General features: G+C 37.0%; 1 protein-coding gene and 1 long non-coding RNA gene across 2 annotated transcripts; one reads left to right on the forward strand and one right to left on the reverse strand.

The window, feature by feature from the left end:
- Positions 1-703: 703 nt before the first annotated feature.
- LOC149118486 (uncharacterized) lies at positions 704-4,305 on the reverse strand. Its single transcript, XR_016202827.1, has 2 exons — positions 3,800-4,305; positions 704-1,590 (listed from the first exon to the last, which is right to left on the reverse strand). It is a non-coding gene; the product is annotated as an uncharacterized LOC149118486 (long non-coding RNA).
- Positions 2,313-15,347, forward strand: LOC110066477 (non-selective voltage-gated ion channel VDAC2-like). The gene is made up of 11 exons (XM_020773705.2): positions 2,313-2,407; positions 4,354-4,424; positions 5,315-5,364; positions 5,577-5,661; positions 5,877-5,944; positions 11,141-11,193; positions 13,431-13,541; positions 13,869-13,985; positions 14,262-14,301; positions 14,390-14,500; positions 15,011-15,347. The coding sequence occupies exons 2-11, from the start codon at positions 4,355-4,357 to the stop codon at positions 15,158-15,160; spliced, it is 855 nt and encodes a 284-aa protein (XP_020629364.1). The 5' UTR covers positions 2,313-2,407; position 4,354; the 3' UTR covers positions 15,161-15,347.
- Positions 15,348-15,636: the final 289 nt, after the last annotated feature.

Below are 15,636 nucleotides of genomic sequence, written 5' to 3' on the forward strand. Positions count from 1 at the left end.
CGAAACTCAAATGGCTTCCCGTAAAGGAACAACGCGAATGGAACCTACTTAAGGCAACTCACAAAGCCCTTCACAACCCATATTGGCCAAGTTATCTGAAACTTAATGTATTTCAACACGAAAGATGCTTAAGATCTAGTAACAGCATTCAGTTAGAGAGATCTTTAATTAATAATACTCTACAGGACCAGACTGCAAGTTTATTTAACACGTTGCCCAGCAACGAGAGGTGCTGCCAAGACTATATTAAATTTTGCAAAGACACCAAAAACATTTTTAAGAGAGCTTTAGAACATCTGGCATAATTTTAATTATTTATTTATTCATTTATTTATTTTAGCACATCTTAAAACACAATTTTATCTCGTTTACATATAGATATAAATTTTTTGATATCTTTTAACCTTTTTACAATTGTAAATTTAGTTAGCATCGGACAGGCGAAGAGCCACCCTGTGGATATACTGCCCGAAATGCCATTATTATTATTACTATTATTATTATTATTATTATTATTATTATTATTATTATTATTATTATTATTATTATTATTATAACTAAAAATGTTTTACTCTATAATTTTAATGAAAAAATTTCTAGGGGTGGTATATGTACGAAATGGGTTGAAATATAGCTTTCAGACATGTAGTGTTAATATATTTTATCGTAGTAAGATAATTCATTATGATGGCAAATTGAACTGTTTTATTTCTATATTTTTTTTTTGAAATCTATACAACGAGTATGTACCAAACAGAAACAAGAGGGTTCCCCTATACCTACTCTGAAAACAATTTCACGCATTGTAATCAGCCTTTTCACGCATCACAAAAAATTCGAAAACAGCTTCACGTTAACAGAAAAAAATCACTTTTCACATAAAAATGCAAAGGCTAAATCATGTGTTACATAAAAATACAAATTCTATCCACATTTCGCAAAACATACAGAACCCTCCATTTTGATGCATCGAAATGCCGTGTGCATGTGTGACACATCGTGACAGACTAGATTCTAGGTCCTCCTGGTTCACTGTCGCTGTGGTTAGTTCTCAGTCGCGTGGAATGGGCAGGTTTTACATCTAGTTTGGTGTAGTTTACGAGCTTTAATGACGCTAAAATCTCCAAAAAAAGTGAATCATTCCCGCAAAAGTCGTTGGTTCACAAATCACGCGTAAGTAAATGCATAATTCACGGATCAGTGTAAGCCTCTTTCGTTTTCATATTATATTGAAAGGCTACAAACAATTTATGTTTTCAACAGAAATAAGTCTTGGCTTTCTTTGGATCAATTTATTTTATTTTTTTTATTTCAGTGCTACAACTGATTTCCCCTACGCTTTTTTTTTTTAAAAAAAGAGCTCTTATAGTTGCACTGGGACGCCCTTGTATGCATCTGTTTTATGACGTTTTGGCATATTTTTTGGTGACCTGTGACCTGTGACCTGTGACCTGTGAAAGAAACCTGCCGCGCTAAAACTGTAATGATATTTACAATTTTGTTACAAATTTAATAACATGAGCTTTAAACTTGTCACCACTGCATGCCGAACGGACCTCAAGAGGCAAACTGTTCCATTCATACACAATCCTATAAAAGTAACAAAAGTAACAAGGGACAAAATGTGAATTTTTACAATGGCATCAAAGAAACAAGCTTGCCCTACCAGGAAACCCTTTGTCATGGGCCATTTTGGAGTTAATGTGTAGTTTCAGAAAATATCCATACCTCCCCCAAGGAAGGGATTTTTTCTAACACCTCCCCACCCCTCTGGAAATTCTAGTTAAGCTTCATACATTTCTTTAAATTTTTTGGTCTCATAGAGCCCCCCACCCCCCAGGAAATTCAAATCCCTTCTGTGGGGGGAGTATGGATATTTTCTGGAACTGCACAATGGTTTATAGTCAGTCAGTCAGTCAGTCAGTCGGTCAGTCAGTCAGTCAGTCAGTCAGTCAGTCAGTTAGTCGGTCTTCGGTCGGTCGGTCAGTCACTGTCAGTCAGTCAGTCAGTCAGTCAGTCAGTCAATCAGTCATTCACTCATTCAGTCGTTCAGTCGTTCAGTCATTCAGTCATTCAGTCACTCTGTCCGTCAGATCTGTCAGTCATTAGCACTGTAAGTCAGTCAGTCAGTCGGGGGTGCTAAGAATGTAGTATAAATGAGTAGGGACGGGATTCTGGGGAATCAGTTTATCTAACGTACATTTCTGGCGGTATACTAAAACCACAATCATACATGCAGTTGTAACTAGCGGTAACTAAATGACTGATTGATCACAGTTGTATAGTTGGTGACAGTTAAACGACGTAGCCCCTGTATTTTTGACTCAGTCGCCCCACACTTCATCTTACTTTCTGCCAAGTCAAGGAGAAGAAGGAAAGTCGGGTGCTCCAAGGCTAGGGAGAGAACGTAAGTTTTATTGAGCCACGTTAATATCTGATATCTCAATAGCGTTATGGAAGATGTAATTGAATATAAATTGAGTTATTTTTAAAGGTCTAGACCTAAGTCTTCATATTTTCGGTGAAATCGTTCTGCTCTTGGAAATCACTCATGGCAGGCACATGTTGCGCGTGGCCAATTTTGTGATGACTCAAGCTAAATTCTCCGCTCTAGTGATTGAAACTCCACATTCCACCGATTAAACATTGCTCTTACGTGCGTAGCGTTCCATCCCAGATTTCGTGAGAATTGACACTGTTCTGTGCTACACCGAGTGGATATCCTTGTTTTAAAGCAAAATATTGATTTTTAGGACGCTTGTTCTAAGATGTCCTGAGGGAGTTGACGAAATCGTAGATGCAAGTCATCTATATATTTCATCATAATTGATCAGTAAGGATTGGTGTACCTAAAAGGTACAACATATGTTTGATAATCCATGGGGTCAGCATGTGCCGGCATGCATGTGAAAATGTATTCTACTGAGCCGGTGCCACTTCATCGATAGTATTGGTATTTCTAAAGGAATTGTTCGTAAGCTCTTCCAAGTTAACGCGTCGGCAGGCTCATATCATTCATTGCACTTTATTCGTGAATAACAATATTCTGAATTCTTTCCCTCCATTCGTACGGTCTCTATAACTAAAGATGAACATTTCAGGGTGTTCTTTGCAATGTTGATAAAGATCAGGGCTTGATGAAGTAAAATTTTTTGTTCCTCACTGAATTTAAGAAGAAAATTAAATTTGGAGTTAAATTAATTGGCACAAGAAATAAGAGCTTTCATCCTGTTTGAGTGATGTTTAGTTCAGGAATGTCCTGTTTTTGTAAGCAAAACTGATCAGCCAAAGTTTGTCATAAATAATTTCACTTTTATGTTGTGTATTTCCGGAAAATATCCATACCCACCCCAAGGAAGGTTAATGGAAATTCCAAGGGGGAGGGGGGTTCCAAAGCCCAATTTTTTAAAGGAAAGTATGACACTAAGATGGAATTTCCTGAGGGGTGGGGTGGGGGATTTCAAGCTAAAAAACATTCCATGGGAGGGGTATGGATATTTTCTGGAACAACACATTGTCAAGACCAGGATTATAATTTGGAAAACATTCCCGGATCTGTTGCTTTGTTATTTCTTTACTTTTCCTGGACTAAGCTATATTTTAAGACAGGCTGTGTGTTGTTGCCGTTACAACATATGGAGAGAAAACTGGGAACTCTGAAAATATAGTGTACATGTGACTATGACAAATCCCAGCCTGGTCAGTAGTCCTGTAGTAGATAAATAAGAATAATTTTTCTGCCACATGGTCTGTAGTCCTGCAGTGGATAAATAAGAATGAATTTGCGCATTCCTCTTACCAGAAACCATAATCTGGTAGTGGAAGATGGGGTATGAGACTGCCTGCTACTATGGTCTGTGGACCTATAGTTGATGGGTATAAAAAATGAGAATAACAAATTAATGAGCCTGTCACCAGGATCTGCAGTCCTGTAGTGTTTTTAAGGCTATTCTTTGACCATTACCATTTCTGATGGTAAACATCTGGAGTACAACCCCTCACAGGGATGATTTATCCGTATCCATTATCCATAGAATTATCCATGCCATAGGACACTATGGCATGTTCAAGAGAAAGTTAAGGTTGAAAATTTAGTATTATTTTTTCTGATTATGTTTACTTACCTTGTGCTGTCATTAAGGAAATTGAATCCCTAAAGACATATAATGCTGGCATGAAAAAATGGCTTCATAGCCTTGATTGATTTATTGTTTTACATCATGACCTTTTGGTACCATTTTTTATACTAGAGAACATTTTTTTCTTTTTCTCATTATTATTATAAATAGTTTCTGAAAAACCTTTGAGAGGATGAATCTATTAAAGTTTATTTTCATCTTTATCTCTTTATAGAATGGCAAACACTCCACCAAAGTATGATGACCTTGGCAAAGAGTCCAGGGATGTGTTTGGCAAGGGATACGGTAAGTCAGTGTCATAACAGAAAATTCACTTTGTCTTTTTAAAAAAAACTGACACATTTGTTAGTTAGCAATGGTTCCTCTCAGGATAAATACCTTTATAGTGAACCTCTTTGTGTGCTATGTACAGTGTCTGCAAAAAGATTTAAAGTGTGTGGCTGGCCAGCCTGGCTCAGCATGCATCAGTGAGCAATGGTAGAGACCTATGAAACTTTTCCCTAAAGGGCCAATTTTCAAAAAAACTGCTGACAATTATTATAGATGCTGATTTACTACAGAACACCCACCCGAGCTCAGGTGGGTGTTGGGTGTTATTGAAAAAAAAAATGGACTGTGAAGATAAGCTTGATGCAATGTGATTTTATTGTCTTGAAAATTAGATTTTACGTAATATTCGAGTTATGTAATATTCGAGTTATGCAAGGAAACAGCAATATTCATGACCTGGGTTGCTATAATTTTGACAGTTGTAACAGATGTTTAGTGATGTGCCATGGATATAGCATATCAATTCTTAAAATTTTAACCAATTGAGTGATTCTGTATCGGAGTATCCTGTCTGCTGAAGCAACGTCTGCTCAGTGCATTTCAAATTGGTGCAACAAGTTGTGTTTTTCATGAAATTTCCCCAATAAATGCCTGATCAGCAATAATGGATGGTCACTCCTTGCACTGTGATGATTCTCAGCAAAGTTCAAAATCATGTCCAGGGGTTATGAGACTTCTCTTTTTTATATCAAATCAGTTTAATTTGTGTTCAAGTACCATTTCACTGTTATTGCTGTACACCCAATTTCTGTTAAAGTATTACTTTGTTTGAAACCTCAGGTTTAATTTGGGTAATCTGAATAAATGATATGTTTAAGTGAATTTGTGCAATGTCCTTTTCTCAGGATTTGGATCCGTCAAGCTTGATTTAAAGTCAAAAACAAAGAAAGGAGTGGTGAGATTATTATTCCAGTTTGCAATAAATAATTAACACCAAAGGTTCAATGTAATATCAGAGTTTGTCTTCAGACTGCAAATTTTCCTGATGATCGGTATGATTCAGAACAAACTTTAGAACAAGTTGTTATTTTGAATCTATAAATATCTGAATCTATATATTGCTGAACAAATTATACCATATCCATGGTGTTTGTTTACTTCTTTTAGGAATTTATAACTTCTGGTTCATCGAACAACGACACAGGAAAGGTGCTTGGAAGTTTGGAGACAAAATACAAGTATACTGACTATGGTGAGTTATGAATACTGGATTCACTGATACAGCACTTATATAATTATTTATCACATTTTGCTTGCCCATATATAATATATAAAACTAATGTGGCTTGTCATGTAAACAGAAACTGGCAAATTAAACAGAAAATCACTAAATTAGACATAAATATGTAATTGATACAATTGAATGTCTTTAGAGCTAACACACTATGTTTCCATTTGGTTTGACAGGTGTTACCCTTGCCGAAAAGTGGACAACAGACAATGTCCTGACCACACAAATCACTGTAGAAGATCAGGTATTTAAATTTATTTTAATACCATTCCAAAGGAATGAAACTCTGCCTGCACTTTGAGCAGCTGCTGGAGACTGTGAAAATGGTTGATGAGCATCTGGAAGTGAAGCCATCATCTGCAATCACAAGTCAGAACAATGAAATTATGAACTTGTCATAACTAATAATAATTATGAGGGATGAATGAATAGAATTATTAATTATTATTCTATTCATTCCTCCATATCTCTCTCTCTCTCTCTCTCTCTCTCTCTCTCTCTCTCTCTCTCTCTCTCTCTCTCTCTAGACGTAAAGTTTGCACTTTTGTAACCTTGTTGTCTCCATGCCTGCCAACTTTCTACTTCTAAATTTTAAAACTTTTTTTTACATTCTTCAGTGGGCTACTAATGCGGTGATGCTAATATAAAAAGATCTTTGTGAATCGTTTAAACCTCAGTGATTTATTAACATTTTACCGTCTAAAAGGTTACAAAAGCGCCCTATGCAAGGGTAAGGGTTCTTTTTTGGGTTTTTTTTGTAAAAATTGTTGCAGTCGATGGGTAGATGGATGCATAAACTGTCCATTACCATTCTCTCGCTTACCCTCGTCAATTAAAAGTGGTTGTTTCGGCCTTCCAAAAATTTGTAGGCTGAACATTACACTTTCATGTCGAGTTCATGTTTCACGTTTTATGAAAACCCCTAAATTTGACAAACAAAAGTTCGAAACACAATTTCTCAGCCTCTATTAAACCAAATGTTACGAAATTTTCGGAGCAGTTACCTATATCACTGTACTTCTAAACCTATAAATTTAATCTTCTTCCGTTGAATTCTTGTTGGAAAAAAATGTCTTTCATATGTAGCCGGTATAGTACTTTTTGCGGGGTACCGAAGTGCCCGTTTTGCAAGATATTCCGTTGGCGAGAGATTCTTGGTTATTTTTAGTGAAACATCAAATGCTTCGGTGAGCAATAGGTGTTAGATGAAACCATTAATTGCCGAAAATTTCAACTCACTAGTGTAAAAGGAAACCGCACAGGAGCGAATCTTTATTCTTTTAACCCGCATTTAGGCACGCGGTATGGGGTAATGTATACCACATCGAAACATTTTGTGGCAACCTTACATCATCATCACTGCATTACTGTGATAAACAACTGAATACAGAAAGGATAAATCTTTGCTTTCATGGTTGGATGGTCAATTTTGGGCCTATTCTGCCAGACTTACAGACGAAATGGCTTTGAACTGTTTCCTTGCGTATATGGCATTTTTTTCTGCTTGAAAGGTCGATTTTTTCCACCTCTCTGAAAGGTAAGTTGAACCTTTTCCAACAAGAGTAAGACAACAACAAGGCAGACGAATAGAAAATAAAAGAGAGCTGAGGAAAGTATGTGACAACAAATAATAATAGGTGAGGGGCTTCAAAAACAAATTATGAGCACGCGCAAAAATAAAATTCCCTCTTGTTGTACTTTTAATAAATGCAAATGAAAATCTTGAATTCCAGTACGTGAGATGATTCAAACGATTTTCATAAGCCCTTTTTATCTTGTTATTCATGGTACGTCTGCCTTGTTCTTATTTTTGCGTATACTGAGCACAATTGCAAGTTGGTCAATGTGATCACAACACTATTAATTAACACTGATATCGCAAGGGCCATTGTAAGCTGATGACAATTCTACGAAGAAAATTAATGTGTATGGGCGGCAACATAAACGTGGAAAGAAATATCTTTTAAAAAATAAGGATTTTGTATTGTACTGTCATAAAGCGTTACACGACGGAAATTTTAGAATACGAGAAAAGTTTAGAAGACACTAGCCGCATGGAGTGTTTTCTATACTTCTCAAGTGTGCTCAAATAACAAGAGCGTTTTTGTGGCGGCAAAATACATGGCTTTTTATTACATTAATACTTTACTCACAATAATTCAATACATAAGTAAATAGTATGTACATTGAGAAATAAAATTAATTGAAAGTAAATAATATGTAAACTGAGAAAGAAAATTAATTGAAAGTATAAAATCAATTGCGCATACCGAGGCCCTGAAAAGCACTCTGTCGAATATAAGAGGACTAACAAACCGACTACACAATAATTATTCCAGAAGAGCTTGTGTTGGGAAATAGAAACACAGAGTTGTTAAGAAAAAAGATTATTTCAAACACTGAAAGTCGTACCGCTGATAAAGTTTCAAAACCCGGCGCAAAAAAAGAAAATAATCAAGTTGGCTGATCTACCGCACAAAGCCTTGGGATGTCCTAACTACCAAGATCTAATATTCGGTGCTACATGTATTGTACCCATATACATAATGACGATTTCTTTTAAGTTTCCTTCATTTAGCATGACACTTCCTGCTGAGCGAGGTAGAGATCTGCACTGTTGGTGAAAAAATATACATATATAGCTATAGCTGTTTTAAAGAGGGCGTTATCTCTGATACCCACACCCTACCTAGGCAGTAAAGTTTTAGGTGCGTGGCTAACGTAAGGCATTGCAGGTACTCATCATTAATAACATACAAAAATTATGAAATGAATACGTTATCTTTTTAGTAGAATAGTATGTATATATTAAGTATTAAGCTTAAAAAAGGAAAACTAATTTTTAAACCCTTGGTATTATTTTGCAAATCTTGACCCGTTACAGTGGTACATGGCACATGGCAGTGTCATTGAGTATTTTGCAGCGTTCTGAGTTTATCTTGAACGGGCATAGATAGTATGCCTAGAATCTTCTACAAGATAAGGTGGTCACATGTTCGAGGTGACGTAAGCTCATGCCATTTGTTTGGAGAGCTTTCACATTTGAGCCTTTCTATGGGTATTTCTGAAAGAATCTAAGACGAAGCGGTTTTCATTGAGTTAATTATTTATTCGGCTGTTACTTACAATGACTACGCTGTTTTGCAATAATTTTAATCCAAAAACGAGAATTTGCTTTAAAATATCAAAAATATGTAAAAATATTGCAACGAAAACGAAGTCTGAGGGTACCCATGGGGAGGCTCATTTTTGTTCCGCCAAAAAACTAGATAATATATCAATAAAAAAAATAAATAAATAAACAGCAACAACAACAAAAAAGGTAAATAAATAATTTTGTTATCCCAATTTCTGGAACGAAAATGCTGCTTTTTTTTTCCGGAATAATTGCAAAAAAACAACAACAAACAAATGGTCTGCCACGAGAATCATGGGAAGGTTACGTAAGCTCTTGTCATCCACGTGCAGTCTGCCTGCGGTGAAGAGACAAGCTGTGACGAAACCGCGCCACAAAGGTGGGCTCTCTCTAACAAAAGAAAAACTAAGTATAAACGAACCCGAGAAAACACGCAACAACTACCTAAGTCTACAAGCATTTATTATAACAATTACACTAAAATAACATTATACTTTAAATAGGGTAACTAACAATAATACAATAAGCTAAATAATTAACCTTAATTTATTTACAAGAATATAATAAACAAGCTAAATACTTCAGTACACTTAATCTATTTACAAGAATATTCCTTTAAAAAAAAAAGGCGTTTCCGTAGTTCAGTTCAGTTCACCTTGCGTCTGAAGTCCTTGTCCATGAACTTGACCCCAACAACGTTCCACCAACACATGACACACACAACGAACCAATTCAAACTCCCGTTTATTACTCCCACCTTTCAACTTACTTCTTCCGATTACGTCTTCACTCAGTCCGGTATATTTCAACTTGACTTCTCCGACTTACTCCAGCTGTCCGGTTTACAACGGCCGACTTCGACAGAACTTTACGCTTGTCCTTCGATTGCTTCGACCAGCTATTTAGCACTCACATTCCCCGGCAAATGGCTCTTTGTCGTGAATTTAGGAATGGTTTACTGATGGCTTTTCAGTAATGAAAATGTGCTTCCGGACGTGTTCCTGCCACTTTCTAGCCTCGCTCGTAACTACACTTCAACCTGCTTCTTCTACACACAGAAAAACCTCTCAACACGTATCACCCCAAAAACCCTAAATATGTAAACGCAAGGTGTTACAATCAAAGAAAGGAAAAGAAAACTATTGGTCAAGGACCAACCACAAGAGCACCGAACAGAACTGGTTACACAATGAAAGAATACAAATCACACAATCGAGCGTTACGGAATAAACACGATTCCAAACAAGCCGTTCCCATGGGATGTAATTAAGCATTCCATGACACCTACACCAAAACTATTATTACGGAATAAATATGATTCTAAACATGCTGTTCCTATGGGATGTAATTAAGCATTCCATGACACCTACACCAAAACTATTGTTACGGAACAAATATGATTCTAAACATGCTGTTCCTATGGGATGTAATTAAGCATTCCATGACACAAGCATCAGTTGTTGAAGGTAAGCGTCTTCTGTAAAGATCAATGTACTAACCGTAACCTATAACTTAAATATCAATTCTTGTATTAAATGATATATGTCTTGTTTTTCGTTAAGTGATCTAAACTGTGTCGTGTCGGCTAAATTACCGGAAATATTCAATCTGCATGCATGCGCAACTTTCAAAAAAGCTTTTGGCCATAAATAAACTTTTTTTTTTTCAAAAAAAATTGCCCAACCCCCTCCAAAATTTAATGGTCCATTCCTAAAAACTGGTAAGACTGTCATTCAAGGGGTTCCATTTGCTGTAAAGCAATAGAAGTGTTTGCGGAAAAATTCTCAGTTTAAGTGGAAGTTAAGGTTTTCATTATATCGAATATTTTCAACATTACCAAAAGTACAAATTTAAAAAGAAATGAAAGGGACTTAAGTGCCCTTTTTGTTACAAAAGTGCCTTACTAGGTTACAAAAGTGCCTTACAAGGTTACAAAAGTGCCTTACGAAAGTTACCGAAGTGCCTCATGAGGTTACAAAAGTGCCTTGTAGGTGACCAAAGTGCCCTATGGGTTACGAAAGTGCCCCTTAAATGTTACAAAAGTGCCTGAAAATGTTACAAAAGTGCCCTTGACTCTAGCTCTCTCTCTCTCTCTCTCTCTCTCTCTCTCTCTCTCTCTCTCTCTCTCTCTCTCTCTCTCTCTCTCTCTCTCTCTCTCTCCACCCCTTCTCTCTCCGAGTTTCTCTTCCTTACAGTTACTTCGTTGTTGCCCCTATTTTATAGAACATCCAAGTTATCAATGACTGCTTGTTTCAAAAATTGTGTTGCTTTTGTGTGTTCACGTCTTATTAATCTGATCTGCAGATAGCCAAAGGACTCAAGTTGGAATTCGACACAAGTTTTGCACCTAACACTGGGTGAGTTTTGGCAATGTTTTTGTTTTTTCATTACCATAATTTCTGGCAGATTACCCGCGGGTAATGTGTTAATTTTTCAGTAAACTACCGTTGCTGCGGGTAATAGGGTGGTGCGGGTTATCTGATAATTTTTTAATCTCCCCGTAAGTATTTAGTAGTAATTATTATAGTATTGACAGAAGAAATCATACAAAAAAAATTCCATACAAACAAATTTTTCGCTACGCGTTTGTGCTTTGATAGTTTTCTTACCTTGTCAATTTCACAGCTAGTTTTTTTTTTGCTTAGAAAAATTCTCACCTAAACCTTTTAACGTGTCTTTTATTGTGGAAAACACAAAGCCTAACTGAAACATGATGCCGGCGTTTGTCGGCACGCGTGCAGTGAAAAAATAGCATTGACTGTGATAAAAAAAATGCAAGAATACTCGACGCATCAGCGAAATATTCCTAGCTAACGCTGCCTTGAGTTATAGAGTATTTTCCCGTTTCAAGCAATTTCTTAGACCCAGTAGAACCTGAGATTCCATAAATATCTTGGTGATCTGTTGAATTCATGGCGCCACATAATTAGTGGAACGTAATAAAAAATATAATTGTCGGCACGAGTGTAAACAAAACACTGACAAGTGAAGAAATAATACAAAAATACTCGATGCATCAGTGGAAAAGTTACAGTTAGTACTGCCTTGATTTAAAAAGTATTTTTCCGTTTCAAGCGATTTCTAAGACCAAGTAGATCCCGAGATATTGTTTTTTTGAGAAAATTGCGAGCCGAATTTTACAAGTCAGTTCAACTCTCAATGGAAATTGCTTTGTTAACAAAAACAATGAATAAAGTTTTCTTCAATGCAAAATCGTTATAAAAGGCTAACTGACTCATTTCTGTGAATCGCTCATTTAAAAACCATATCCGTGCCGAGTGGGAAAAGTGGATGTCGGAGGGCCTACACACCTTCACTGAAACCGGGAAAATGAGGAGGGCAACACATGCGGAAGTCTGCGATTGGGTTATTCGAGCATGGAGGGCAGTGAAAACAACGTCAATCACAAATGGTTTCAGGAAGGCAGGCATTACGGGTTGTGCCGAGGATAGAGCGAGTGATGAGTCGGACATCAGTGACTATGACGAAATGGAATCCGCGACCGCTCTGGATCCTGTTATGGATGCCCATTTAATTGACTTGTTTAATAGTGACACGGAAGATGAGGACTTTAATGGATTTTAAACTGAACTTGATCAAACTAAACACTAGCCTGGGATCATTTAGGTTTTAGTGAAGGAATGCATGTTTCAGGTATTTTTCGAACATTTTAGAAGCGAATGAACTGTTTGTTATTTCTAGTGTTTTAAAATAGTTTTGAAGATCGTTTTTACTTAGCACATTAAGAACTGTTTGTTATTTCTAGTGTTTTAAAAGAGTTTTGAAGATCGTTTTTACTTGGCACATTAAAGGTATTGTTATAAGTTCTAAATTGCAGTTTTGCTGTTTTGCGGGTACTTTTTGGCTGCCCCTCACCCCTACCCCACAAGGATTTTTTACACTCGTCCCAGCTTTCTCTCAACCTTACAAAAATGGCGCTCAACGATCGATTGCTCCAATAACGAACGCTTCGCATTCTGTTAAGTCTTAAACATCAATAGATTGGATATTTAACTTGTAAAATCAAACTTAAGAAAGTAATGCTGAGGAGAGTGCTTTTAACTGCCCTATTGGTGGCCAAGTAGCAGAAACTTTTATCTTATTCCAAATGGACACGAACATGAAAGGCTTAGTCTCGCTCGATCACTTCAAATTTGTGAGTTCTCGAACTATTTAGCATAACTTTCTTTTGTTTTTTGGTGCGGGTTATCTGCCAGTGCGGGTAATCTGCTGAATCTTTTTTCTCATTTTGGCAAAAAACGACCGGTGCGGGTCATCTGCCGTGCGGGTAAACTGCTGGAAATTACAGTATTTGTAACAACTTCATTTGTGGTGTAAGCTTGCCTAATGATAGATTCACTATATTGAAGTCCATTACATACAACACAAGAGAATACACAAGTAAAGAGACAACTTGTCATATTCTGTGCGAGGTGGTGAACTTCGTGAGGCTTCACTGACTTGACGTTCTTACAAAAACTGAGCTTCCCAGCATTTTTAATCAACAGATTGGTATCTGTGGATCAATGTTTTTTAGCAAATCAGAGTGAAGATTTTGAATGCTGTCTTTCTGTTTTTAATGTGTACATTTTAGGAAGAAGTCGGCTAAGATAAAGAGTGCATACAAGCAGGATTACTTCCATGGTACTGGAGATGTTGATTTTGATTTTGCTGGACCGACAGTACAAGCATCAGCTGTTGTGGGGTAACTGTTGTAATAGTATTTACTGCATTAATTTTGACTTGGACTCTTGGTTGATCAGTCAGTCTGTCCATCTGTATGTCCAGAATTGGTCAGTCGTTCATGCAAGTATTTATTGAGTCAGTTATGTCAGTCTGTTGGGCTTAGGGATTTTGGTCCATCTTTTTGCCTTGTGTAACAGGGTTATAATAACCTGAGGCTGGAAAGCTTCTGTCAAGTAATGCCCGGTGTCTAGTCCTGTACACCATGTTGTGGTGTTGTGACCAGATGGCCTTGGCAAGCAAGTGTATCTTTGTGGATACTACTAATGCCATGTTTTTGTGTTTACAGATATGAAGGCTGGGTGGCAGGTTATCAAGCTGCCTATGACACTGCTAAGTCAAAGTTGATTGGCAACAACTTTTCGTTTGGTTATCGGTCAGATGACTTCCACATTCACTCATCTGTGTAAGTATAGGCTTTTTTTATTTAATCATCCAGGAACTGTTCAAAGCTCGCCAAGTTTTGTCCAGGTAGTGGGTATTTTTTTAGGCGTGGTTGTGGAGTTGTGTGCTTGTGGTCGGTGTACTGTTGACAACATTTTCAAAGGGGTCACTACTTTTGAGAGAACTGTTACTTAGACAGAGGCCTTACTTAGTGGGGGGGGGGGCTGTTTTCGAATTCTGTATTGGCTAAAATATATATTATTGTGATAAAATTCTTCATATGTTATCTTATTTGTAGGAATGATGCTTCTAGATTCACTGGATCAATTTATCACAAGGTAAATTAAGAAAAATTGAATAAAACTCTGATGACAACAACATTGATCCTTTAACCCTTCAAAAACCATTACGCTTTTCTTCTTACAGATCAACAGCAATCTTGAGGCTGCTGCTCAGCTCAACTGGGCATCTGGTAGCAGCAGCACGTCATTCCAAGTTGGCTGCAAGTATGATATAGACAAGGATACATCTATTAGGGTAGGTGAAAACAACACTACAAGCTACTGTTTATTTCATTTCAGTTAACAGGGATGTAGCCAAGAGGTGGCTTAAGGCTGAAAGAGAGTTTATACCCAGCTGAAATTTCACTAAAAAAAGAACAAGACTTAGTCGTAACTTTTATGGTGCACTGGCCACAAAAGCTGACTGGGCTTGTTAATGTACTAGCTTTTCCTAGCTACATCCTTGCAGTTAGAACCTAGCCTGAATAGCCCACTTTACTTTCTTTGTCAGCTTGAAGGGTGAAAAAACAAAGAAAACAATGAAAAAATTGTGGTAATCAACTTCATGTTACAAAGTCTGTGAGCAAGACAACAGGAAAAAATAAGCAGCAATTATTTTTTACTTCATAGGCACTTTAAGAACTTCATGCAGCAAGCAAAGGGCTGGCGTGACTTGTGATATCATTCAACAAATTTCTACACGTCTAGAGTTTTAACTTCTAACTTTTCTTGTTAACTCATTCTTGCATTAATCTTTACATAACAGACTAAGGTGAACAACACCAGCCAAGTAGGCATGGCATATACCCAGCGCCTGCGTGATGGAATCAAGGTCACACTGTCCTCATTGATTGACACCAAGAATCTCAATCAAGGTGGACACAAGATTGGTTTGGGTCTGGATTTGGAAGCTTGAGAGATGTACTGTGTACTGTTCTCTAACAATATGTAAACTGCCAGCTGACGCAGTATACATTGGAATTTAGTGTTTTCATTCAGTGTGGAATAGCTTCTGAACTTCATGGTAAAATTAAGGCTGAAGTACGTGTAAAGTCAGGCTTGTATGCAATTGTTTTGTTTTGAATAAACTTGAAATTAATGTGTTGGTTGTTGATTTCCTACCTTCCATCGTGAGTTTTTTGGTGATTGTCCCAGCAATAATTGCAGACATGGAGGACGTGTTCTCTCTCTAAAGGGCTATATCCCCCCAAAATGGCCATTTTATGCTACATGTGCCTCTTGTAATAAGCCCCTCCGAACGTAAGCCCCCGGGGGCTTGTATTTAGAATTATCCTCAGTTATACAAACCAAAGCAAACTACACTTGATCCCCATTATCAGGAAGCCTTTCTTAGTCATAAAATAATGATTCCGTGCACTAAAGCAATGTGGT

The sequence above is a fragment of the Orbicella faveolata genome, unplaced genomic scaffold (assembly GCF_042242905.1).
Source record: "Orbicella faveolata isolate gen_17 unplaced genomic scaffold, um_ofav_v1 contig_1, whole genome shotgun sequence".
NCBI classification, from domain to species: Eukaryota; Metazoa; Cnidaria; class Anthozoa; order Scleractinia; family Merulinidae; genus Orbicella; species Orbicella faveolata.

Bases quoted from the DNA above. Each gene is read 5' to 3' on its own strand.
- LOC110066477 (XM_020773705.2), top strand. From the start codon at position 4,355: ATGGCAAACACTCCACCAAAGTATGATGACCTTGGCAAAGAGTCCAGG. The intron at 4,425-5,314 runs GTAAGTCAGTGT...TCCTTTTCTCAG, and splicing joins TGTGTTTGGCAAGGGATACG to GATTTGGATCCGTCAAGCTT. The intron at 5,945-11,140 runs GTATTTAAATTT...TCTGATCTGCAG, and splicing joins AAATCACTGTAGAAGATCAG to ATAGCCAAAGGACTCAAGTT.